Source organism: Plasmodium sp. gorilla clade G2 (assembly GCF_900097015.1).
Source record: "Plasmodium sp. gorilla clade G2 genome assembly, chromosome: 13".
NCBI classification, from domain to species: domain Eukaryota; phylum Apicomplexa; class Aconoidasida; order Haemosporida; family Plasmodiidae; genus Plasmodium; species Plasmodium adleri (nom. inval.).
The window spans coordinates 2027013-2054924 of record NC_041705.1 but is presented as its reverse complement, the minus strand read 5'-3'; the positions used below and the strand labels follow the sequence as shown (position 1 = coordinate 2054924).

The 27912-nt window shown below is 17.9% G+C and overlaps 9 protein-coding genes across 9 annotated transcripts; 7 read left to right on the top strand and 2 right to left on the bottom strand.

Annotated features, from left to right (window-relative positions):
• Positions 1-14: 14 nt before the first annotated feature.
• PADL01_1354000 (conserved Plasmodium protein, unknown function) lies at positions 15-1886 on the bottom strand (the record flags this gene model as incomplete). Its single annotated transcript, XM_028684106.1, has 1 exon — positions 15-1886. One exon carries the CDS (start codon positions 1884-1886, stop codon positions 15-17), a length of 1872 nt encoding a protein of 623 aa, XP_028540217.1.
• Positions 1887-3049: 1163 nt separating this feature from the next.
• Positions 3050-4894, top strand: PADL01_1353900 (metacaspase 1; the record flags this gene model as incomplete). The annotated part of the gene is made up of 1 exon (XM_028684105.1): positions 3050-4894. One exon carries the CDS (start codon positions 3050-3052, stop codon positions 4892-4894), a length of 1845 nt encoding a protein of 614 aa, XP_028540216.1.
• Positions 4895-5940: 1046 nt separating this feature from the next.
• On the top strand, positions 5941-7161 carry PADL01_1353800 (conserved Plasmodium protein, unknown function; the record flags this gene model as incomplete). The annotated part of the gene is made up of 1 exon (XM_028684104.1): positions 5941-7161. The coding sequence occupies one exon, from the start codon at positions 5941-5943 to the stop codon at positions 7159-7161; it is 1221 nt and encodes a 406-aa protein (XP_028540215.1).
• Positions 7162-8453: 1292 nt separating this feature from the next.
• Positions 8454-9413, top strand: PADL01_1353700 (60S ribosomal protein L7-2, putative; the record flags this gene model as incomplete). Its single annotated transcript, XM_028684102.1, has 3 exons — positions 8454-8603; positions 8703-8894; positions 8997-9413. 3 exons carry the CDS (start codon positions 8454-8456, stop codon positions 9411-9413), a joined length of 759 nt encoding a protein of 252 aa, XP_028540214.1.
• A 558-nt stretch (positions 9414-9971) lies between these two features.
• On the bottom strand, positions 9972-11426 carry PADL01_1353600 (adenylosuccinate synthetase; the record flags this gene model as incomplete). Its single annotated transcript, XM_028684101.1, has 2 exons — positions 9972-10219; positions 10346-11426. 2 exons carry the CDS (start codon positions 11424-11426, stop codon positions 9972-9974), a joined length of 1329 nt encoding a protein of 442 aa, XP_028540213.1.
• Positions 11427-15466: 4040 nt separating this feature from the next.
• Positions 15467-16606, top strand: PADL01_1353500 (V-type proton ATPase 21 kDa proteolipid subunit, putative; the record flags this gene model as incomplete). Its single annotated transcript, XM_028684100.1, has 5 exons — positions 15467-15570; positions 15771-15871; positions 15989-16169; positions 16323-16426; positions 16551-16606. 5 exons carry the CDS (start codon positions 15467-15469, stop codon positions 16604-16606), a joined length of 546 nt encoding a protein of 181 aa, XP_028540212.1.
• A 1656-nt stretch (positions 16607-18262) lies between these two features.
• On the top strand, positions 18263-21473 carry PADL01_1353400 (large subunit rRNA methyltransferase, putative; the record flags this gene model as incomplete). The annotated part of the gene is made up of 2 exons (XM_028684099.1): positions 18263-21131; positions 21256-21473. The coding sequence occupies 2 exons, from the start codon at positions 18263-18265 to the stop codon at positions 21471-21473; spliced, it is 3087 nt and encodes a 1028-aa protein (XP_028540211.1).
• Positions 21474-22827: 1354 nt separating this feature from the next.
• Positions 22828-25236, top strand: PADL01_1353300 (inositol-polyphosphate 5-phosphatase, putative; the record flags this gene model as incomplete). The annotated part of the gene is made up of 1 exon (XM_028684098.1): positions 22828-25236. The coding sequence occupies one exon, from the start codon at positions 22828-22830 to the stop codon at positions 25234-25236; it is 2409 nt and encodes an 802-aa protein (XP_028540210.1).
• Positions 25237-26310: 1074 nt separating this feature from the next.
• PADL01_1353200 (conserved Plasmodium protein, unknown function) lies at positions 26311-27444 on the top strand (the record flags this gene model as incomplete). Its single annotated transcript, XM_028684097.1, has 1 exon — positions 26311-27444. One exon carries the CDS (start codon positions 26311-26313, stop codon positions 27442-27444), a length of 1134 nt encoding a protein of 377 aa, XP_028540209.1.
• Between the last annotated feature and the right edge of the window lie 468 nt (positions 27445-27912).

Below are 27912 nucleotides of genomic sequence, written 5' to 3'. Positions count from 1 at the left end.
TATATCCAATTTTTTTATAAAATTTTTTTTTTTCTCCAGTCAAATAACATTTCATCAATGTCCATTTGAGAATTTCCCATTTTCATAATTTTTTTAGAATTGTTTTTTATTTTCTGTTCTTTCCTTTCCATAATTTTTTTTTTAAAATTATTTATATTAACATTTTTATTTCTTTTCTTTTTTTTGATTTCCTTTAAGAAATGTTCCTTATTATCAAATTTGTCATCATATAAATAATCAATAAAATTGTTTTTTTTCTCTTCAAACATTTGTTCCGTATTCTTATCTTCTGATAATATTCTTTTCATTTCATTTTTTAGTTCTTTTATTTTTAAGTTTAACTGCGATAGGGATATATTCTCTCTAATTAATATATCCTTTTCTTCATCATCAAAAAATCCTTTTGGTATATATTCTTTTTGTGTTGTTATTATATTATTTGTATCTTTTTTTGTATTTATTCTAGTATTTAATAAATTATTTTCATCTTGTGGCTTTTTAATATTTAATAGTTCATAAATTTCGAGAATATTAAAGTTGTCTTTTTGTTCATTATGATCATTATTATTATTATTATTTTTTTTATGAAAATCATTTAATTCTTGTAATATAATATCTTCCTTTTCATCATTTATTTCTTCTTTTTCGTTGTATTTATTTCCTAGTATGTTTTTTTTTTTTTGAATTAACAAATTATATAGATAATCTAACTCTTCATAATATGCGGAATCTTTCAATTTGTATAATTCTACATCGTTCAGGTTGTTGTTAATTATATTAATAATATTATTACTATTGTGTAAGTTATTTTTATCCTGTTTATTACTATTTATAGGTAAATCATTTATATTCTTTTTCATTTCTTTTGTTTGTTCTTGTTTTATTATATTTATATCCTTAGTAGTATAATTACTTTCTTTTAAAAAATCCTTTTCAGAATTATCATTATCTTCATCTACATCTTCATATTCTAAACTTATTAAATCTTTTAAATTATTTTTTTCAATTCTTCTTCTTTTATTTAAAATTTTTTTATGGAAATCATCATTTTCATCGAATTTGAAATCATCTTCATTCGGTTCAATAATTTCATATGTTTCTAAAATTTCGACATGTTCATTTTTATTATCATTATAATTGTTATCATTAATTAGATCATTACTAGTTGTATATTCATTTGTTTTTTCTTTATTAAAAGTAAGAGAGGATAATTCTTCTCCTAATATATTTTTATCATTTATTTTATCATATTTATTAATGGTATAATGTTGTGTTGTTTTATCACTTTTTGTCATTAAATATTTTTGATTTTCTTCATCATCAGAATGCTGCAAATTTTTTTGTGATTTTTCATCAGCATTATTTTCATTATTGGTAGAATCAAAAAAATCATTTGGAAGATTATTATCTTCATTATTATGTACATTATTTTTTATGTTTTTATCATTATAATTCATATTCTCATTAAATGAATCATCACTTTCAGTATTATAACCATATTCTAAGAATGCATTTTGTAGGTCATTATTTTTATTTAATTTATTTACTGGAGCTTTTGGTTCATCAAAGCTTACTTTTTTTGATTCTCTATTAAATGTAAATTTTTCTTTTATAATATCATAATAATTTTTTTTTGGTACTTGTACATTATTCTTTTCATCTTTTTGAACTTTAATTTGTTCATTAGTATTTTCATAATTTTTTTGTATATTTAAAAAAAGTTTATCCCCATTTTTACAATTCTTTACATTTAATTCTTTTTCTTTCTTCTTTTCATCATCATTATCATCTTTCCTTTTTTCTTTTTCTTTGATCCTGTTCTCTTCTCGCATCAATTTCCTTCTTTCCTTTTCTTTTCTTATTAGATCTTTGATATCGCTAGACATTTTTCCTCAGAATAAATTATAAATATATATATTAAATAGATATATATATATATATATAAACATTAATTTAAATATAATATAAATGATTAAATATCTTAAATACATACATTTAATCTCTCATATTTTATAAAAAATTAAGCATTTTGAAGAATAATTCAAAAAGGTATTTTTCATTTTTTATTTTTATAATAATTTAATTATGAATCTGTACAAAATAAAAATTAAATAAATATTTAATATATATCATAATATATAGAATTTTATAAATTTATCACCTATAAGGTTAATTAAATTTTTTATATTTTATTATTATTTATTTTATATTTTTTTTTTTTTTTTAAATAATAGCGTACATTATGGTATATATAATAATTACTTTCCAAAATAAATATATAAATAAATATATTATATATATATATATATATATGTATGTATATTTCAACAATTCAAATAAATAATAGTGCATATTTATTAATGTAAAAAATTAAATAAAATAATATGCATATATATATACACAGGTTTATAATGAACAATTAATTGTATACATATATATACATTTAGGACGAAATGTCATATATTCAGTTTTTTTTAAAAGGGAAATAAGGAAAAGTAGCCAAAAAAAAGGACAATTTTATTAAATTTTTTTATATATATAATATTTTTGGTATATATAATTATTAATTTCTATTTGTTTTTTTTCTTATTTTTTTTATTTTTTAAATTAAAAAATATATAAAAGATTTATATAAAAGAAATATATATTATAAAATTCTATAACAAAAAATATATATATATATAATTAACAATTTAAATTAAAACTCATAATTAAGGAACATAAAAATGATACTGTTTGTTACTATTTTTTATTAATGTATTTATGAATTAACATATATTTAACAAGTATAATTTTATATAAGCAAGTAATTATACGTCTATATATATATATATATATATATATAATTTAATTTCTTAAGAAATTATAAGGTAATAGTACTAATTTTATTATGAATACATAAATTAATATAATCAGTCATATTGTTTTATTTATACTTTATATAATATTTTATATTTTTGTTCATAAAATCGAACATATTACATTTATAATCTCTAATTATATATATATATTTTTTTATGTATAATTCCATACATGTGCCATATTTTATATGGAAAAAATATACGTCAAAATATATGAATTGTCTGGATTAGAAGATAAGGATAATTTTGCATGTTATATAAAAATATACTGGCAGAATAAGAAATATAAAAGTTGTATACTTCAAAAGAATCCATATAAATTTAATGAAATCTTTTTATTACCTATAGACATAAAAAATATTGCTAAAGATGAAAAAAATAATATTTTGTCTATTGAAGTATGGTCCAGTGGCATATTAAATAATAAAATAGCCTATACCTTTTTTGAGCTTGATCATATTAGAAGAGAAAGAATATCAAGTGAAAAGATTAATTTGATTGATGTTGTAAAAAAATGTACACTGCAATTATCTGTTCATATAATTAATAATAATCATGATATCATATTTTGTAATATAAAAGATATATTTCGTAATAATATAAATGATAAAGAAATACAGGATGCCATAATAAAATATGGAGGTAATCAAAAGGATATAATTAAGGAACTTCAAAAAAAAAAAAACAGGGAAATTAAAGAATATAATAATATATATTTTAATGACCATGCAAATGTTCATAATACTGTTCCATCTCAGAATTATTTATATAATGATATGCATAAAATTATGCCAAATAATATATATAATAATATGAATAATGAACAAATAAATCATACATATTTAAAAGTACCTAATAGTTTATATAATAGCACAAACACACATTATTCATCTAATACACATTATACGACTTATATGAACAATTCACCTACTTATAAAAATTCAAATAATATGAATCACGTAACAAATTTATATCCATCCAATGATTTAGAAAATTCAAATCATTTTAAACCTCATAGTAATGAATATAACATGATAAATTATGATAACAATAATTGTATATATCCTCAAAATCATACAAATATATATAATAGAGCATCTCCTTATAGTGAAAAAATTTTATATTTTTCTCCATCTAATCAAAAGAAAGCATTACTTATTGGTATAAATTATTATGGAACCAAATATGAATTAAATGGTTGTACAAATGATACACTGAGAATGAAAGATTTGTTGGTAAGAAAATATCAATTTTATGATTCCTCAAATAATATAGTAAGACTGATTGATAATGAAGCAAATCCAAATTATAGACCTACAAGAAGAAATATTTTATCAGCTCTTATGTGGTTAACTAGAGATAATAAATCAGGAGATATTTTATTCTTCCTTTTTTCAGGACATGGTTCACAACAAAAAGATCATATGCATATAGAAGAAGATGGTTATAATGAAACTATTCTACCTTCCGATTTTGAAACAGAAGGTGTAATTATTGATGATGAGTTACATAAATATTTAATTCAACCCTTAAATGAAGGAGTAAAATTAATAGCTGTTGTAGATAGTTGTAATTCTGGAAGTAGTATTGATTTAGCATATAAATATAAGTTAAAATCAAAAAAATGGAAAGAAGACAAGAATCCATTCCATGTAATTTGTGATGTTACACAATTTAGTGGGTGTAAAGATAAGGAAGCTTCTTATGAAGTTAACACTGGACATATTGCACCAGGTGGATCATTAGTTACAGCTATGGTACAAATTTTAACAAATAATATGATTACACCTTCATTAATAACTTATGAATATTTATTACATAATATACATGCTCATGTCAAACAATATAGTAATCAAACTGTTACTTTTATGTCATCTCAAAAATTTAACATGGATAGAGTATTCGATTTTCAACATATAATTAAGAACAAAAATATGCACCTCGGGCAAATAATTAATAAATATATAGAAAAAAATAAAAGCAAAAATAAAAATAAGTTAAAGCATGAACTAAAAAATTTATTTTTTTCATAATATGATAAAAAATATATATAATATTGTACAATACATATGGTTTTCCTTCAAAAGATTATTTAATTAATATTATATTTATTAATATACACATATTCTTTTTAACGTATATGTGAAGTCAGTTTTTATTTTTTTCTCTATATTTATTTTATTTTTAGATTTTCCTGATAATTATTATAAATATCCATTTTTATATTATCTCTAAAAATTTATATATGGTTAATATTGTTCTCATTACACATGCAGCAAAAGAAGAAAAAAAAAAAAAAAAAAAATAATAAAATTGACAAATTCAAATGATCTTTTTTTATAATTATTATAATATATATATATATTATATATTTATGTAAATATTCATAAACATTTTTACATTGTTGCATTTGTTTTGTTACATGTAAAAATAATTGAATGCATCATTTGATGTGGTTCATATTTTTGATGTTACAAAAATTGGTCTTTTTTTTTTTTTTTTTTAAAGTCATAATGACAAAAGTGAGCACTTTCTCCAAAAATGTGTAAAAGACATTTTTATATATTAAAATTAACATAAAATGAATATATATATATATATATATATATATATATTTATATATTTCTTAGTTTATTATACATATTTACATATATTATACCATAATGCTGAACTTAAAAGAATAATTAATCATTCCATTTTTCACATCCAATCAGTTATTTTATTATAATATGTTAATTTTTTGTTACGTTGAATAATGTATAGTTTTTTCTATAATTATTTATTTTTCTCTTATAAAAATGAAAATTATCCATATGTTATAGATAATAATAATATATAAGTATGTAAATATATAAATATATAAATATATTTATATAGATGAAGTGTAAAAATATATTTGTGATATTTTTATTATAAAATTATTAATTTTTTTTATTTTATTATTTTATTATTTTTTTGTTAATTTACAAAATGGCAAATGGTCTTTTTTTATTTAAATATATTCCATATCCTTTTTAATATATACATAATACAATTTTCTTAAATATAATATATTATTATTTGAATATTATACCCAAATATGCCATGCGAAGAAAAGGAAATGTTGGTTTTGCATTTCACCATACATGATGTTTACGATAATATAGAGAATAAGATATCTCTTGAAGAAAAACCATATATAAAATTTTACTGGAAAAATAAAAAATATAAGAATTATTTAAAATATTCTAGAGATGAAATCAATTGGTTTTCTGAATTCTTTTTACCTTATAAATTAGGTGACTATATAGAAAACCTCATTGTCCAAATATGGGCAAACAGCTATATTCTTAAAACCAAGAAAAAGGTAGCATATAATTATATTAATATAAATGATGTTGAAAGAAAAAGAAAAATTAATGGGAAAACTGAATTAATTGGTAAAAGGAAAGGATTAAAAATTATTTATAGTCTTCAACTTATTCGTTATTCTTTATATGAATTTATGAAAAACACACAAATGTTAATATTAGATAAAATTTCTATCTATAAAATGATACAAATACATAGGAAAAATCAAAATATATCTGTACATCGATATCATAATAATAATCATCTTTTTGATAAATATATTATATCTCTTTTCGAAAAAGAAAATTATATAAAAAAAAATACAGCTTTAAAATTAAAAACAATAAAAGAACATAAAAAGAAAAAAAAAAATTCAACCATTAAATCAAATGTGAAAAATGATCATATTCCAATCGAAGCAAATAATGAAAATGAAGAAAAAAAAAAAATAATAATAAGTGACCAAATAAATTATAGGAAAAAAAAAAAACAAAGCAATATAAAAAATAACCCACAATATAATTATAACAATATATCAGTACTTGATTCAAAAAAGAAATTAAAACCACAAAAATTAAATAAAACATTAAACATATCAAACAAAACAAAACAAAATACAACTGATAATAATAAAAAATCAAACACTAATAATACTAACAGTAAAAAAAAAAAAAAAATGACGACTAACAATTTACCACAAAAAAACATATCACAAACAAAGATATTAAGTAAACATAAAGAAATGATACAAAAAAAAGAACCTAATATATTTAATATCCAAAAACAAAATTCCTTTTTAGACCTAGGTTATAAAATACATAGAAGTTCAAATAAAAGAAATTTTAAAATCTTCAATTATAAAATGGCACAGTCTAATTATCAAGATAATGAGAAATTTAATAATAAAATATCACACGAAAAAGGTCTAAACAAAATTAAAAATACAGATACCAAAATATATGTTTACTAAAAGAAGTCTGGAGAATATACATATATATATATATTTAAATATATAATTTTATTCCAGTTTTGTTGAACAATTTATATATATATTAATGATAAATGAATAGCAAAATGGATAAATAAAATAATATATATAAACATATATTTATATTTATTTTTAACATAAAGGATATTAATATATATACATTCTAAAAAATATATGACCACCGTTAATATCTTACCAATAAATATTTTATACTATCTCATAAGATTATATTATAATGAATTAAATATAAATATTATATTAGATAATATAATATTATAAGAATGAATGAATTAAAAAAAATAAGGTTTTTATTTAATAATTACTATAATAATATTAAACCATCATGTTGTATTCATTTAGAAATGAACCAGATATACTTTATTATAATTAAACTAAATTTTATATAATTGCATGAAATTTTTTTTTGTTATTCAATTAATTTTTTTTTTACCATATAATTTTTTTTAAATGATCTAATATTTTTTCTCACAGAGAAAAAGAAAACATAATTATATATATAATATATATAATATTTTTAAAACATAACAAGAAAAAATATAAAAAAAAAAAATAACAAATAAATAAATAAAAGAATAGTACAAAATAATAATAAAATTTAAAAAGGATAAATATTGAGATTTTTTTTTTTTGTTTTTGATTATTATCCATTATTGGAAATGGATGTTATTTTTTATATAAATATATGTATACCAAATATAATAATTCATTTTGAAGATGTTTTAAAATTAAATAGTTTAAAGTAACATATATAAATATATATTATATATTAATATTTGTTTATTTATTAAATAAATAATATTATATATATATAATATATATGTATATTATTATAATATATATAATATTTTATACAATAATAACATAAAACAAATATATTTATAAATATAATAATAGAAATTGATTTTTTACATATTTTCTGTTCACAGTATAGGTTATTTTATTCGTTTATTATTTTTTCTTTTTTACCATATTATTTTTAGAATTTATACATTAATTGAATTAAATTATCATATATATAAATATATATATATTTATACATATAGAACAATTTTTTTTTTTTTTCCCTTCTATATGTACTTAAATTTGTATTTTTAATTTTTTATTAGTTTATTTTATATCTCTTATTTATTTTTATTTAAAAACTTTTATGTTATTTTAATTTTTTTTTTTTTTTTTGTGCTTTTATTTTAACCCCCAGTAATTAATAAATGTTATTTTATAATATTATATAATACAGTATAAAATAAAACAAAATGAATAAAAAGAAATCAAAGAAAGAACCAATAAAAAAAAAAGAATATAACAAAGTGAAACATGTAAAATTTAGAAGAATAAAGAAAATAGATTTTAAGGAGGAAAAAATACGAAAAGATAAAAGAAAATTTAATGTTGAGAAAATAAGAGTAAGAAAAAAGAAATACAAATATATATATATATAGTATTTTATGTTAATATATTTATTCATATTATATATACTTTTGGTTTTATTTTATTTATTATAGAAACGTAAAAAGAAATTTGATACACTTTATAAAAAAAAAGAGTATGAAAAAAAATTGATAGGGCAGAAAAATGAATACATCAACTTGAAAAAAGAATTAGAAAATGAAAATTTTGATACGGAAAGACAATGTGTTTTTATAATAAGAAATGATATTAATTGTCATCACAACGATTCAAAATTGTTATTAAAGGTAACTATGGGCAAATGAATAATTATATATATATATATATATAGATATAGATATCTGTTGAGATATTTTCTTCATTATATATTTATATATTTTATTTTATAGGAATTGAAGCTTATTAATAAGTATGATGGAATAATACTAATAAACACAGAAGAAAACATGAAAAAGCTTTATGTTATAAAACCATATATATGCTATGGATATATTAAAAAATATAATTTTTATAATCTTATGGAAAAAAGACTTTATATAAAAGATAAAGATCAAATAAAAAGATGTGATTCAAATAAAATGATTGAACAAATATTTAGTAAAGAAGGAATATATTCCTTCAGATCTTTTTGTGATTATATTTTTGAATGCAAAGATAATGCAGATATTATAACTAAAAATTATATTTATCCATTTGATTTTTCCTTTTTAAATACCAAGATGACTTTTGACTTTTTACAATTTAAACAAGAATTTAAAGGATTCTTAAAAAATGAAATTAATGAAATATTAGAAAAAATTATATAAATTTTAAATATATTATGATAATATGAATTTGTGTAAATAACCTAATATATATCATATAAAAACTCTATAGCCATTCACGGTTATTCCATAATATAATTATATTTAAAAAAAAATATATAAAAAAGCAAATTTTTTTTTTGAATTTTGCTTTTATTAAAATTTGCCATAATTATTTTATTTTATTATATTTAATTATTATTTATTTATTTTTTTTTTTTTTTGTAATATATTTATTATATTACTGTTTATTTTCATTAATTTTTTTTTAATTAAAAATACTTAAAAAAAAAAACACAAATGTATAAATATATATATGTATGAAAATTACATAAAAATGAGGGTAAAAATACCAAAGGACATATAATTTATAAAACGATTTACATTACTGTACTAATGATATACCTCATTTTGTATTAAAAAAAAAAAATATAAAAAATAAAATATAGGTTTATATATATGTGTTCGTATTTTTTTATTTTTTTTTAATAAAATTACTATTTCAATATATAAATGTATATTTTTTTTTTTTTTTTTTTTTTTTTATTAATTTTATATATTTTAGTTAAAGTTAAAATTCTTTTTAATAATCATATTTTTTCTATTAGGACCTACACCAATCCAAACTACTGGAGTCTGTACATATTTTTCTATAGCTAAAATATATTTCTTTGCATTTTCTGGTAATTCATCAAATTCATTACAAGTAGATATGTCTTCTTTCCATCCATTGAATTTTTCATAAACTGGTTCATATTCTTCTGATATTTCTTCTTCAACAGGGTAGCAACCCTTTTCAAGCAATTCTCCTAAAAAATAAAATAATATAAAAAATATATATATATATATATATGTATATATAATAGATTTGAAAAAATTAACATATAATATTTACATATTACACATTTAAAATATACAGATGTTATATTTAATACCTGTTTTTTTATTTTTAAAATTGACGCATAATAATATTTCCTCTAATCCAGATAAAACATCCAATTTTGTTAAGTTTATCATATCAATACTATTAATACATTTAACATATAATAACATTGGTATGTCTAGCCATCCACATCTTCTTGGTCTCTTGGTAGTTGTTCCATATTCATGACCTTTTTCTCTTAAATATTGACCAATGTCATTATTTAATTCAGTTAAGAAAGGGCCACAACCAACTCTAGTTAAATAACTTTTAACTACACCTACAACTAAATTTAATTTTTTATGATGAATTCCAAGTCCTGAAAAAACACCACCAACTGTTGTACAGCTACTAGTTACATATGGATATGTTCCAAAATCAATATCTAACATAGCTGCATTAGCACCTTCAATTAATACTTTTTTATTGTTTTCTAAATTTGTATTCATAAAGGAAATAACATCTACTATTCTATCTTTTAATGTTAAGTGATAATTATAAAATAAATTGAGTTCTTTTTCTTTGTCATAATCTGTTATATTATATAATTCCATTAAGTGGTCTATTAATTTATTGTACATATTTTTAAAGTTTTCAAAATTTTTTAAAGTTCCTAATCTTATACCTATTCTGGAAGCTTTTGTAGAATAACATGGTCCAATACCTCTTTTTGTTGTACCTATTTGTTTTCCTTCTTTTAATTTTTTTGTCTCTTGTATTGAATCAATAATTTGATGAATATCAAATAATATGTGGGCTTTATTTGATAAATATAATCTATCTAATAACTTTCCTCCAACTGATTCAATTTCTTCCATTAATGATTTTACATGTATTACCATTCCGTTTCCTAATACACTTATATTATTATCATATAATACACCACATGGTAATAAATGTAAAGCATATTTCTTATCATTTACAGATATCGTATGTCCTGCATTAGCACCTCCATTAAATCTACAAGTAATATCAGAATATTCTGATAACATATCAATTATTTTACCCTTTCCTTCATCACCCCATTGTGCACCTAATATTGCAACTACATTCCCTTTATCTACATTTTTAATATGATGATCAAATATATTCATTTTTTACAAGAATTGAAATTGACAAAATAAAATCAAATTAAAATAAATAATAATAAATAAAGAAATATATATATATATATATATATATATATATATATATATATATATATATTTTTTTTTTTATTTATAATGTAACAGGTATAAGATATAATTATGCATATATATATGTTATGATCAAAATATATTAATGCCAAAATATGTAATGCATAAAATTAATTTTTAAATATTATAACTTATATTTTTATCTTCAAGATAGATAATATAATATTATATAATATAATATTATACTATTTAAAAAAATATATATTATATTATCCTTACAACACTATTTTATTTATTAACCCTTATAAATAAAATAATATAGATATATGTATATGTATTGGAAAAATATTTTATACATTAATTATTTTTCTCTTTTTTTTTTTCTTTTTTTTATTATTATTCTCCATTTGATAAAATTAAAACAAATTAAATGATTTTAAGCCAATTTTTCTTTTTTTTATCATAAATATCATATGTTACAAATGATACTTTCTTTCTAACAATATATATGATATTGATTTATTATATATAATATAATTTAATAATAAAAAAAAAAAAAAAAAAAAAAGCTCATATATATCAGATATATTAAAATTTATAATATGTTCCACATATATTTATATTTAAAAAAAAAAGCAAAAGAAAAAGAAAAACATAGGAAAAATTTACACGTTTTACCATATTTTTCATTATTTTAATAATATATCTAAATTTAATAAGTATATAAAAATTTTTAAATTTGTATATAAAATATACTGAATTACCAGAAAAAAAAAAGAAAAAGAAAAAATGGTCAGGTTAATTATGAAGCAATGAAGATTATATAATTCATATATTTTGAAGATTTTTTATTAAAACAAAATAGTGGAAAAAAAATGACATTTATATTTTTATGGAAAATGTAACAATTATGTAGAAAATAATATAATCATTATTTATTATATAATATATATATATATATATATATATATATATATATAATTAATATGATTACATTTAATTTTATAATATACATAATTATATAGTAATTTTATTTTTACTATATATATATATATATATTCAGTAAGAGAAATAGAAGGAAATAAAAAAATGATAATGTATAAAGCTTATCTTCACTCATTTAATAAACATGTTTACTAAAAATATATATATATATATATATATATAATATATTACATACATATAATTTATGTTAAAAAAGAAAAAAGAGTACATAAAAAAACAACTATTTTAAAACCAATTTGAACATTAATATATATATAGATATATATTATTTTAAATAAAGTACTATTAATATCTCAAACAAAATACATTTTGTGTAAGTTGCGATTTTCTTATGTTATCAAATTTATGTTATACTTTTTCTTTTTCTTAATTTTTTAAAAATGCACTTTTATATATGGTGTTTAAGTGGCATACAATATGATTGTTCCATAAAATAAAAATATAATTAAAATATATAAATATAATATATATATATATATATATATTAGACATTAACACAATTATTATTGATAATAAATCTTCTTAAATATCTCCTTGAGATATTCATAAGTAAAACATATACTCACATATATTTATTTATAATATATAAATGCTTCTCTATAAGAAACACCTTTTAAAACTAATTAGTTGTTATATTTAACCCTTTTCGCATATTTTACATAATATAGGATTAAAAAAAAATTTAATATATAACTATATTTTCTAATGTTAAGGTCTTATTCATATATTCTTTCCATATACATATCTTTTACTTTACTTTTTTTTAAATGAAATCATATTATTTTATAAATATTTTAAAAAACATTTTAAACCTTCCTCTTTCCCTTTATTTCATTTATACTTTTCTTTCATCACGTAATTTCTTTACACTACTTAAAATAAAATCTATACCTTCTTTAAAATTTTGCTTTATAGAAAATTAAATAAAAACAAAAAAAAAAAATTTATCATAAATTTGACATAATGCTTTTAAATATATATATATATATATATATATAATATAATTAAAAATTTCTTTTTTTCTATTTTTACATTTATAACTACATATATATATATAATATTATACATATAAGAAAGAAAAAAAAAAATTCTATACAAAAAAAAAAAAAAAAAAAAATATATATATATTTTTAATATAAAAAGTAAAATCAATTTACATTATATTCCCATTATAGAAATGATATTATTTCATTTATACAATATTTTTTTTTTTTTTTTTTTTTTTGTTTTGATTCTTTTTTTGATAATAATTACAAATTTTGCCCTAATATAACGTTCGTTAAAATTATATAAATATACAATATATATGTATATATATTTTTTTTTTTTTTTTTAATTCATCAGCACATATATAACTATTATAATATATATTATATATATATAATATGTTATATGTAAATATTTTATATATATATGAATTTTTTTTTTAATACTTTTAAAAAATATATATATACCATTTATTACGTTTTAGTTTACGAATAATGTATTATATATTTATAGTATAATATTTAAAGTATATATACAATATTATATATTATATATATTTATTTATTTATATTTCTTTTTATATTTTTTTAACTGTTGCCGCTTTGATATAATTTTCATTATATTTTTTTTTTCCTTCATTTTTTTTTATTGGCAATTTTAAACTGCATGTTTTTGTGAAATAAAATTATATATATGTTTTTTCGAAGCTATTCAATTAAATGAAAAAAGTGAATAATAAATGAAAAACAAAAAGTAAAAACAAAAATACTGGAAAAGAACAAATATATATATATTTATATATATATTATAATAAAATCCCTAATATGATAATTTTATAAAATTATGAAGATTAAATAAACAAATGAAGTAAAAATAATAAAGTGGGAAAGCATAAAATATATCATAATTATATTATATATATAAATATAATATTTATTTATATTTCTTTAGAGTGATTGTTTAAAAGAGAAGGAAATTACAATAATTAAAAACAGGAGAATTATAAAACGTTAATAATGTTTAATATATTTGTATATAATAATATATTACATTTTTTTTGATAACGTGTAATATTTTAAATATAATATATTATATAAAATATCATTTATATTTTTTAAATAAAAGAAAACCTTGTATATAAATATAAATATATATATATATATATATATGTATAAAATATAAATTTGTACATATAAACTATTTTATGTAACATATAATTTCTGACTTTTAATTTTTGTATTGAGAGAATTCACCAAGAAATATAATAATTTTCTATAAATTCCTTAAGGCAAATAAAAAAAGAGAAGAGAATTAACAAATACCTATATATATAATCATAGTAATAGACACAAAAGTATTATAAAAAATAATAAAGGAAGAAATAAAAATATATCAAACTTAAGAACAAAATATTTATTTATATATTATACACCATCAATTTTATATAAATACAACCTTCAGAATATAAAACATATGATATTTAATATAAAATGAACATAGCACTTTTTATATATTTTAATATATATAAGTAAATTAATTTTCTTTTAAAATAAATTAAGCATACCATTTATTTTATGAAGAGATATTAAAAATTTGTTTATGTTAATCATATATATATATATATATAACATACATAATTCAACAGATGAAAAATGACATATTAAGGATAAATTTAAAATATTATAATTCAATATTAGAGAAGAAGTTAATATAATATCATTTCTTCTTTTTTTTTATTGTCATAACATATATATATTATATATATATATATAAATATATTTATATATAGGACGAAGCCAAATAAATAATAATTTAAGACAAAGTTGAACATTATACATATAATATATAAATAGAGAGAGAAAGAAAAAATAAAAACATTTTTATTTCATATCCGTTATATAAACCGCATATAGTAATATATAACATATACACTATATCATATTTGTATATGATTTAATGTTATAAAAAAATAATATAAATTTAATATAATAAATTAACTATAAACGATGTATAATTCGTGGTTTGAAATAGTGCGATCCATATCGCCATATAACTGGGCAATGTTAGGCATAGCCCTTTCGTTATTTCTTTCTATTATGGGTGCAGCATGGTAAAATAAATAAAAAAGAAAAAATAATAAATGTTGGAAATGTAACATTTAAACTGGGATTTTATTTAATATGATGATGATGTGGTCTCTCTACCAATATATATATATATATATATATATATATATATAATATAGATTACTATAAAGTCATACATCTATAAATATGTTCATATATATATATATATTTTTTCTTTTTATAGGGGTATATTTATATGTGGTACAAGTATTGTTGGAGCTTCGGTTAAGTCACCACGTATTATTTCAAAAAATTTAATATCAATTATTTTCTGTGAAGCATTAGGTAAATATATATAATATTATATAAAAATTATACAAAATAAATATGTAACTAATGTACATATATGTATATATTACCAAACATATGATATACATATAATATTTCTTTTATTTTATGTAGGTATGTATGGTGTTATTACGGCAGTGTTTTTACAAATAAAATTTAGCGGGTTATCTACTGAAGTACACCCTCCATTAGTATTAACAAATAAAACAGATCCTTTAATTATGAACACAATAAGAGGAGGATGGGCATTATTTGCTAGTGGTCTCACTGCAGGATTGTCTAACCTCGTTTCAGGGTAATTGAAAAAATTAATATAAAGAAAAAAATAAAGAGAAATAAAATTTATATTATTTAATTATTATTTATTCATGTGTTATAACCTACTAAAAAATTATTTCTTTTGTATAAATTATGTGTTGTACATTTTTTTTTTTTTTTTTTTTTTCAGAGTTTCTGTTGGAATAACAGGAAGTTCATGTGCTATTGGAGATGCACATAGTTCTGATCTCTTTGTCCGAATGTTAATGATTGAAATTTGTGCAAGTGTTATAGGTTTGTTATATTTAATAAAACAAAAAATAAATATAAATAAATAAATATATATATATATATATATAAATAAATAAATAAATAAATATATATATATATATATTATTTTAATTTGTTTAATTTATAGGTTTATATGGTTTAATTGTGGCTATTGTATCCATTGGAGATATTCAACTAACATAATTATTTCCGTAGAAAAAATTATTAAATTTTATGATTATTACTTGTTTATTTTTTTTAATTGTTTTTGTTTCATGCATCAAGAATAATAAAATGTAAAAAAAAAAAATTGTTTTTTTTTTTGATGCATTTTTTTATAAAATTATATACCTATATAAGATAAAATAGCGAATTACTTTTGTTACACTTATTTGTAAAAGTTTTTTAAGACAATATATATATATATATATATATATATATATATATATATATATGTATGTTGATTTATTTATTTATTTATTTAAATTTTTAGTTTAATTTATTATATTAATTTTATTTTATAATTTTTTTTTTTTTTTTTTCTCTTTTAAACCATTTTACACTTTATATTATTATCACCATATATATGTATAATATATATATATATATAATTCACTAAAAAAAATAAATCTTTTATTTATAACTTCCTATATTACATTTTAAAAATATTTTATATTAATTTTAAAGGAAACAACATATACATAAATGAATGAAAAAAAAAGTTAATCTAATTTACATTTTTAATTGAAAAAAATATATAGAATATTAGGGCTCTACTTATTTTGGGCTTTGTTTATATTCGTTTTAAAATAATAGAGTTTTACATGGCAAATTAATTTGTTTCATAAAAATACAATCTTTGTTACATACAAATAAATTATATATATATGTTTATAGAAAACGAGAAAATGTAATAATATTTAAAAATTTATATGCATAATGATAAATAATTCATATATAAAAATAAAGCAAAAGAAAATGTTTTTCTTTTAATATAATAAATATATATGATATTTGCTTTATATGTAATAATACAGTTCAATATATTATATATATTTGTATATAACATCCCATACTTATATTTAAGTATTACATTTAAAATATTCACTCTATATAAATATATACGTTAAAAATATATATATATATATATATATATATATATAATATATTATATTATATTATATTATTATTATATTTAAATTTCTTTTTTTCCCCATTTTTTTTTTTTTTTTTTTAATGAAGAAAATTTTATAGTATAGGTAAAATTATATTATAAAACATATATTGTTTTATATATATATATAATATATTATTATATATATAATATATAGATTCTTTGAATATTTTATTTTTATATAGAATGCTTTTTTTTATACATAAAAAACTAATTTTTGAATTTTTTTTTTTTTTTTTTTTTGTATTTTATAATTAAAGTACATTTGAAAGTGAATATGATTATTTAATATAACACAAATAAATAAATATATTTTAATACTATAAATTAAAATATAGCATTATAATTACCTTTATTTTTTTAAATTAAATAAATTTATTTTTCAATGTAACGTTATATTTTTATATATTCTATATTAGTATATTATAATTACTCGTGAAGGTATTAAAAAAAAATATATATGGCTCTTATTATTTTTATATGTTTACCTAATCATTATAAAGTAGAATAAAAAAAATAAAACATTGAGAAGTTTAACAAAATATTATATATATATATATATATATATATATATATATATCACAACTTGATTTTATACAATCAAGAAAATAATATTTGAAAGGATATAATATTTTATAATCCATATATATTTCTATATATATATATTTTTATTTAATTTTAAAAATATGGGGAAGAAAAAAAAAGTCGGTAAGGAGAGAATTGATAAATATTACAAGCTAGCCAAAACAGCAGGATACCGTGCTAGATCGGCTTTTAAGTTAATTCAAATAGCTCAAAGGTTTAACATTTTCAAAAATGCAAATATATTGATTGATTTATGTGCTGCTCCTGGTGGGTGGTTACAAGTAGCATATAAAAACATGAGTAAACAAAGTACTATCATTGGTGTGGATTTAGTACCTATTAGAAAAATAGATGATAACGTTATAACAATAAAGAGTGATATTACAACAAGTGATTGTATTAAGAAAATAAAGAATATCATAAAAATGGATAAGGCAGATGTTATATTAAATGATGGTGCTCCAAATGTAGGTACAACATATTCTTATGATAGTTTTAATCAAAATGTGTTAGTTCTTAATAGTATTAAAATAGCTTATATTTTCTTAAAGAAGAAAGGTATATTTATTACAAAGGTTTTTCGAAATGAAGAGTACATATCTTTAATTTGGGTTTTAGAAAAATTATTTGGTGATGTAAAACATATGAAACCAAGAAGTAGTAGAGAAATATCGTCTGAAATTTATTTAGTTGGTCTTAATTTTTTAGGTAAAAAGGTAGATAAAAAATTATTTGACTATACATATATTTTTAGTGAACAATTTAAGAAGGATTCAAATAAAGTAAGCATATTGGAAACACCACAAGAATCTTATTTTGATAATAATGAAAATGATTTTAGTGATGATGAAAGTAATGATGATAAAAAGGCTGGAGAAAAAATTGACAAAAAAAAGAAAAAAGGACTTTCTACTATTTTAAAAGAAAAGAAAAAAAAAAATAGACAAGGTTATGATATTGGTGATGATTATAGAGCTACAGATATATGTACCTTCATAAAAAGTGATAATTATGTTGATTTATTAATAAAAAATAATAAATTTACATTTGATAAAAATTACAAGAATTCTACAGATCCTATGGTTAAAACTATATATGAATGTATACATAATAATGAATGTACAACAAAAGAAATATTTCTGCTTTGTAATGATTTAAAAGTATTAGGTAAATCTGATTTATATCATTTAATCAAATGGAGATATAAAATTAAAAAGAGCGTTCAAAATGAAACTGCAAAAAAAAAAAATAATTTAGATAGTGATAATCATGATGAGGAGCAAACTATGCAAGAATTTTCCGATATGAAAGACTCCTCACAAATAGATGATATCAATACAATTGTTGATAAAAATTTATCAGAGAATGAATTAGATAATACTTCAGATGAAGCTACAGAAAACGATGAAAAAGATCAAGTTGATGAAATAGATGAATTTTCTGCATATATTGAAAAAAAAAATAAAAAAGAACAAAAAAAAAAAGAAAAAAAATTAAAAAAAGAACTTGAAAAAAAAAAGAAAAGTAATAAAGGTCATCAATTAGATTATGATGAAAATGAAATACATTTTAATAAGGATATACTTAAATTGCTTAATAAACAAAAATTTGAAGATCATCTAAAAATTTTAAATAATACCCAGAAGGATGATCTAGAAATTGAAAATTATGACGATACGGCAAGTGAAACAGAAAACGTTGAACATATATTACAGCTAAAAAACTCAAATTTAGACAAATTAGAATATTTGGTAGATTTAGATTATGAAAAACAAAAAATGAAAGAAAAAAAGTTAAACGAAGAAAAGAGTAATGAAAAATTGACCAGAAGGAAAAGAGCCATGGACTTTAAGAATGAAGAACTTATGAAAATACAAAGAATGATGGAATTGAAAAATGAACAACTGTTGATGGAAAAAAAACTTAAGGAATATTTAAGCGATGATGACGATGATGAGGATGAAGATGAGGATGACGATGAGGATGACGACGATGATGAAGATGACGATAATGACGAAGATGATAAAGAAAAAAAACAACAACAACAAAAAAATAAACGTGATGATCACCAATATGATAATACAAATTTGAACAATGATAACGATGTTGATTCTTTAGAAACTGCTCAAGATATATTCAAAGAAAATAAGCATATCAAAAGCATGGTTGATAAAATTATTCGTTTAAGAAGGAGTGTTAAAAATGAAGAAGAAAAATCAAATGTTAAGCATTTCTTTGATCAAAATATATTTTCCAATATATTTAGTCAATTAGATGAAGAAGATATGAATGCAGAATATGAAAGTGTTATTAGAAATCAAAAGAATGTACCAAAGAAGGATGATTCAGATAATGATAGTTCAATTTCTAATGATGATAATGAAAGCATAAAAGAATTGGATGAAAATAATTTACCGAAAATACCTTTACCGGACAAACTAGCCAAAAAAGAAAAAAAAAAAAAATTAAAAGAAAAATATGGAAATAATGAAGTAAAAATGAAAAATTCTTCCTTCTCTATAGTAAAAACAGATGAAAATGCACAAAATCTTAATAATTATTTTTCTAATTTAGTTAAGGATGAAGATGAACTAGCTTTTATTAAATGTATAGGAGAAAAGTTGATTCATAAAAAAAGTAGAATGGATCTTATAGATGATTCATTTAATAGATATTCATATATGGAAGATGAAGCTAATTTACCTGATTGGTTCTTGGAAGAAGAAAAAAAATACAGAAGACCTGTTATTCCAATTGATAAGAAAATATTAGATCAATATAAAGGAAAAATTAATAAAATAACAAAAATGCCTATTAAAAAAGTTATTGAGGCAAAAATGAGAAATAAAAAAAGAGAAATAACAAAAATGAAAAAACTTGAAGCGAAAATTGGAAAAATTGAAAAAAATGAAGATGATCCATTCCTTAAACAAAAGGCTATAACAAATTTATTGAAGAAAAATAAATCAGGTAAAAATAATGTACATATTTATTTTTTAATTATTTTTATGAAATGTATATATATATATATATATATATATATATTTTTATTTATTCTTGCCCTTATAATTTTTTATATATTTTTATTTTTTAGATAAAAAAAGAGATAAATCTTATGTCGTCTGTACTGGAAAAGGATCCAAAATGACAAAAAAGAAAAAGAACAAAAAAGGTAAAACTATGGTTAAATATGTAGATAAAAGACTAAAAAAAGATAAAAAGGCTAAAAAGAGAATAGAGAAAAAAAGAAACAATAAATCAAGAAATAAATATTCTAAATCGAAACCATTTAAATTTAGAAAAAAATTTTAATTTTTTTTTTATTTTTATATTATATGAATTTTGTATGAACAAAAAAAATATTATCATTTTGTATCTGTTTAAATTTTATGTTCCAATAATCTTTTATTGTATGTGCATAAGCACTCCACTATAAAAATTAAAATATATATATATATATATATATATATATATATAATTTATTATTTTATTATATATATTTTTTTTTTTTTATGTTTATTTGTTTTATATATTTTCATTAATAAATTAATAACGTTATGTTAATAGTTCTTTATTTCTTCCCTTTTTCTTTATTTTATAAATAAATTTAAAAAAATATATTAGTCTAATTAAAATTTAAATTCATTACAACATATATTCTATGAACAGTTATATATATATATATATATATATATATATGTATTAACAGTTTAGGACATATAAAATATAAAATTATAATAATATAATTATAAAATAATAAAAAATATGATTATGTTATTTTTACTGTGATTAAAATAAAATAGAAAATTATAAAATTTTTACAGTATATTTTTTTATGTTATATTATAAATAGATATAAACTCTATTTTACATTTGCAACATTTTGAAAAGTACAACAAAAAAAAAAAAATAAATAAATAGACATATACTTTTGTGCATAATTTATTTTTAGGTATATTATTTCTCTAAAACAAAAAAAAATAAAATACCTAAAAAAATTATGAAAAAGATATATTCAAAATACTATATTATATATATATTTTACTATTACGCAGGAATGCACACAATAATAAAAAAAATATATTATTATATATATATATATATATATGTATGTAATATATATTTTTTAATAAATACTTATTTGTTATTATATATTCATATATTAATAAAATATAATATATATATATATATATATATATATATATGTATGTATGTATTAGTTTGTAGTTATTTTATCAACTTTAAAATAAAAAAAATATTATATAGGTAATTTGTATATAGTAATCTATATATTTTTAATATATTAAAATTGTTATTATCCACATGAAATATATTATATATATATATATTAAATAAAATAATATTACTTTTATAAAATATATATTTATTATTTTGATTTTCTTTTTTTCTTTCATTTTGCTTTCCTCTTTTCTACAAAATATGTTATGTATATATTTTCTTAATTAAAGATATATATATATATATATATATATTTAAAATTTGTTTATATAATAAAAAAAAAAAAATAATAGTAAAAAAAATAAGATATCTAAAAAGGTACAGAAATAAAGAATTAAATAAGAAAAAAAAAAAAAAAAAATTTTAAACTATCTTTTTGTCAGCATTTCTTATAAAACATAATTCTATAAAAAGATCTGAATCCAAAATGATAAAGTACGCTAAAATTCCTTTAAAAAAATATTATTTAGAATCACAAGGGAAATATTTATGTATAGTAAATATTGAAAATAATGTAAAGAATATATTAAAAATCAATTATTCAGAAAATATAAATATAACAAAAGAGCAAGAGTATATAGATAATAAGAACACTATCATCGAAAATGATAATAAAAATAAATTTTGGTTTTATGGATGTTTAGGTATAATAAAAGCAGAAGATATTAATTTCTTGGTAATTGTATCAGAGGCTGACGTGGTATGTAATATATTTAATAGATCTATATATAGAATAAAAAGAATATCGTTTGTACAACTAAATTGTGAAAAAATAAATAAGAGTGCAAATGAATTATATGAGTATGAAATATGTTATTTAGGAAGTAATGGAAATCTAACTTCATTAAATAATATTAAAAAAGATGAGAACAAGAAATTTTTTTGTAACAAAAATAAAATAGAGACAAAAAATTATTTTGATAACTTATTTCAATCAACAAATTTCTTATTAGAAAATTGTGTTTACAAACATAACAGATTCTATTATAATGAAACATATATTCATAAATTCAAAAACTGTACATTAAAACAGGATGTATTGAAAATTATAACATATTTTCTGCATGCTTTTAATAAAGGCCCATTTTATTTCTCTTACTACTACAATTTAACAATATCTCTGCAAAATCAATATATGAATGAACAGGACAAGAAAAATGACACGGATAAAAAAAAAAATATTTACTCAAAAATTTCAGAAACTGCATCAAAGAAATTGAATATATATTCAAACAGAAATAATAATAATAATGATAATAGTGATAATAATAACAATAATAATAATAATAATATTAATGTGAATAAAGTTCAGTTTAACGAAATTAATGATGAATATACATGGAATTGGAAAATATTAGATACATTCAGAAATGTAGATGCATTTGGTTTTGTTGTATTTTTAATTCATGGATACATAAATACAAATATCTTAGAGGTAGAGGATAACAAAAAAATTTGTTTATATTTGATATCTAGAAAATGTAAAAACAGAAGTGGCGTTAGGTTTTGGTGTAGAGGTAGTAATGAAAATGGAGATGTAGCAAATTTTGTAGAAACTGAACAAATAGTAGTTTTTAAAAATAAGGAAAGGATAAATATTTTTAGTTATATAATAGTTAGAGGTTCTATACCAGTATTGTGGAAACAAACACCAACCTTAAGTATAAGACCAGCAATACACGTATGTCCAAATATGAATGAAAATAAACGTATATTAAATTTACATATGAAAAAATTACAAACGAATTATGGAAAAATATCTATTACAAATTTAATAAATAAAAAGTTTGGAGAAAAATATTTAGGAGAATGTTTTGAAAATTGTTTAAGTGAATGTAATGTAGAACATAATTTTACTTGGTTTGATTTCCATAGTGAATTTAAAAAATTAAATCTTGAAAATTTGGATCATATGTTAGAAAAAGTAGTAAATGATTTAAATAAATTTTCCTATTTTTCATTTAGCATACCAATTGGAAATGATAAAAATCTAATGAATGATTATGATGTATTAAATTATAATAATTTTCAGTTTAATCTATGGAAAGATGTACAAATTTATAGTCATCAAAATGGAGTGTTCCGTGTTAATTGTATAGATTGTTTAGATAGGACTAATGTTTTTCAGAGTTTTCTATCAAAATATGTTTTATATTTACAATTAAAAAGTATAGATATAAAATTACAGCAACATGATAATTTCCCTTTTTATTTCTTCAATAATAAGTATGATGAAATATCATATAGAAGAATATGGATTAATAACGCTAATGCTATTAGTTTAATATATAGTGGTGCAGGTGCTTTAAAAAATGATATAACACAAAATGGGAAAAGAACAATTAGTGGATTATTTCAAGATTTATATTGTATAATTGTTAGATATGTAAATAATAATTTTTTAGATGGATATAATAATGATTGTATAAATATGGCTATAAATGAAAAAATTAAATTTATACATAATTTTAATATCAATAAAGGTAATAGTAATCCTTTAATACAAGTACTTGTGGAATTTATTATCATTTTTTCAACAGCCATATGTACAAGCCCAGTACAAAATTTTATTAAAAGTGTATACTTTTGTTCACATAATTGTACTATAAATATGTTATCACGTAGTATTAATTATATCTTTCTTTTGTTAAAAAATAATTTCCATTTATTTTTGTTTCCATATAATCATGCAAAATATCTTAGTTTTATTTCAGTCCTAGCAAAAGCATCTGGAGTCTTCTCTACTTCTCTTCTTATTTTTTTATTTTTTTGTTTATATGTTTTTACTCAACGAAGAAGAGTCATTTCATCTCCTAAATTGGACGCCAATTGTTAAAATGGGAAAATAAATAATATATATATATGTATATATATTTGTATATGTTTATTTATTCATTCATTTATTTTCATAAAGTTAAATGTTTTTTGAGTGAAAACATATTTTATGGAAATTAAAAAAAAAAAAAATTATTTTTCCGACATTAATTAATATTATATTTATATTTTATAATTTTCCATTTAACAAATAGTGCTTTATTTTTTTTTTTTTTTTTTTTTTTTTTGTTATCTCTAATTATTTTTTAAATCCTAGTAACATCATTATATATATATATATATATATATATATATATATATATATATATTTTATTGTTCTTCAAGTTATAAATAACAAATATATATAATGATTAATAATTGAAAAAAGTGTGTATTGTTATGGTATGAATATATAAAGTAAAAAAAAAAAAAAAAAAAAGAGGATTAAAAAAATAGAACAATTGAATAATCCTTATTTTAAATATGTAAATATATTTATAAGTGTGCATAATATAATTTAGGCATACATAATATTTTTGCTTAAAATATAGAATGAAAAAAAAAAAAAAAAAAATTCTGTTTTTTTTCTTTTTAAATAATGTAAAAATATATTAATATGGATAGTTCATTTATAGTTATATGTTTCATAAATTTTGTTTAATTTTTTCCATTGTAACCTTTTTTTATCACATAGTTATTTATATATAGTAGTATATATATATTATTTATATTATAGATGTTATTTTTTAAATTAAGAATTATTTTAAAAATATTATACCTTCTATATAATCTTATTATATATGTATATAAAGATTATATAATTTCATATTATTTTTTTTTTAATATATCATGTTATTTATTTGTATAGCCTTTTCCCTTTTTCTGTAATATATATATATATATATATTTATCTGATAAATTTATATGTATATATATAATATATATATATTTTTTTTTTTTTACTTCTATGAAACCATTATATTATATTATAGAAAAAATAAAATTTCAACATATAGGAAAGTATCAATAATATAAAAAATAAAGTCATAAGTTATATTAAAATTTGTACATTTAGGAAAAGTATAAAATAAAAAATATGAATGATAAAAATAACATCCATAATAATTATTATTATTTAAAACTGGAAAACCTGAACAACAATTGGAGCAATAAGGAATTGAAAAATGACATGACAAATGAGAACATATATCAGTTTATAGGTAAGAAGAAGAAAAATTATTCTAGTAGTGAAATGAGTAAAAATAGTTATAGTACATGTAATACAAATAATAATACATATATTAATAATAATAATAATAATATGTATGATACCTATAATAATAATAATAATAATAATATGTATAATACCTATAATAATAATAATAATAATAATATATATTATAACTATAATAATAATATGTATAATAACCATAATAATAGAAATATTAATTATAAAGGTTATAAATTTAAAAAAAACTATCATACATATTCAAATATAAATATATCAAGAAATACAAATTATTATTACCCTCCTGAAAATAAAAATGTGACTAATGAGTATTATAAATATGACTTTGATAATGTGGAAAAAAGAGAGTGTAATATAATAAATGATAAATCTTATAAAATTGAAGACAAAACAGATATGAAAAATGATATATTATATATTCAAAATAATAGTTTATACAATCATCAACCTACAATTAATAATAACACACAAGAATTATACCATAATAATAATAATAATTACAATAACGATATATATTTTTATGAACCTTGTGAAAAAGATGATTATTGGGATTCCTCTATAAAAGATATATATTTTGATATTTATAGTAATGATATAAATGAAAACATAAATAATAAAACCAATGATATTATAAATAGTAATGAAAAAAGTAATAAATGTGAAGAGAATATAAATATTTCAAATAATACTCATGAATATAAAACTTTTGTAAGTGATGATAAACAATTATTATTAGACCATATAAAAAGACTTGAATATCAAAATAATATATTCCTTAATAATATGTTGAATATGTATTATGTATGTATTGATTATATAAAGTTACAAGATGATAAAATTAAAAAACATGAAGAAGTTATCAATTCACAAAAGGAATTTATTTCCAATTTAAAGAAAAAGTTATCTTCTAATGATAACACAAGTGTAGCAAATAATTTAAATATTAATCATATCAATAATTATAAACATATTACGAAATGAAACATATTTGTTCATAATTAAATATATATATATATATACATACCATTTGTATATTGTTTTATATTTTATTATTTTTTTTTTTTTTTATGTTATAAATTTTTTTTTTAATTTAAAACCGTGATGATATAAACGAACAATGAATTTTTTAGTTATAATAAATATGTTGTATTAATATGGACAAAATATATACATACACTATATGTCTACAAAGAAAAAAAAAAAAAAAATCATATCTATGTATATATATATGTACAATGTTGTAATAAAATATTTCATTCTTATATCAATATAAGTTGTAGACAAATGACTGTATTTTTTAAAATTATAATAATAATATGAAAAAATTCTTATATAAAGATCTATTAATATAAATGATTTCTTGACCAATCATATTATATTTTTCTACATATGAAGAAACATTTATATATTTATAACACCATTTAAATATGATTAAAATTACGTAAATTA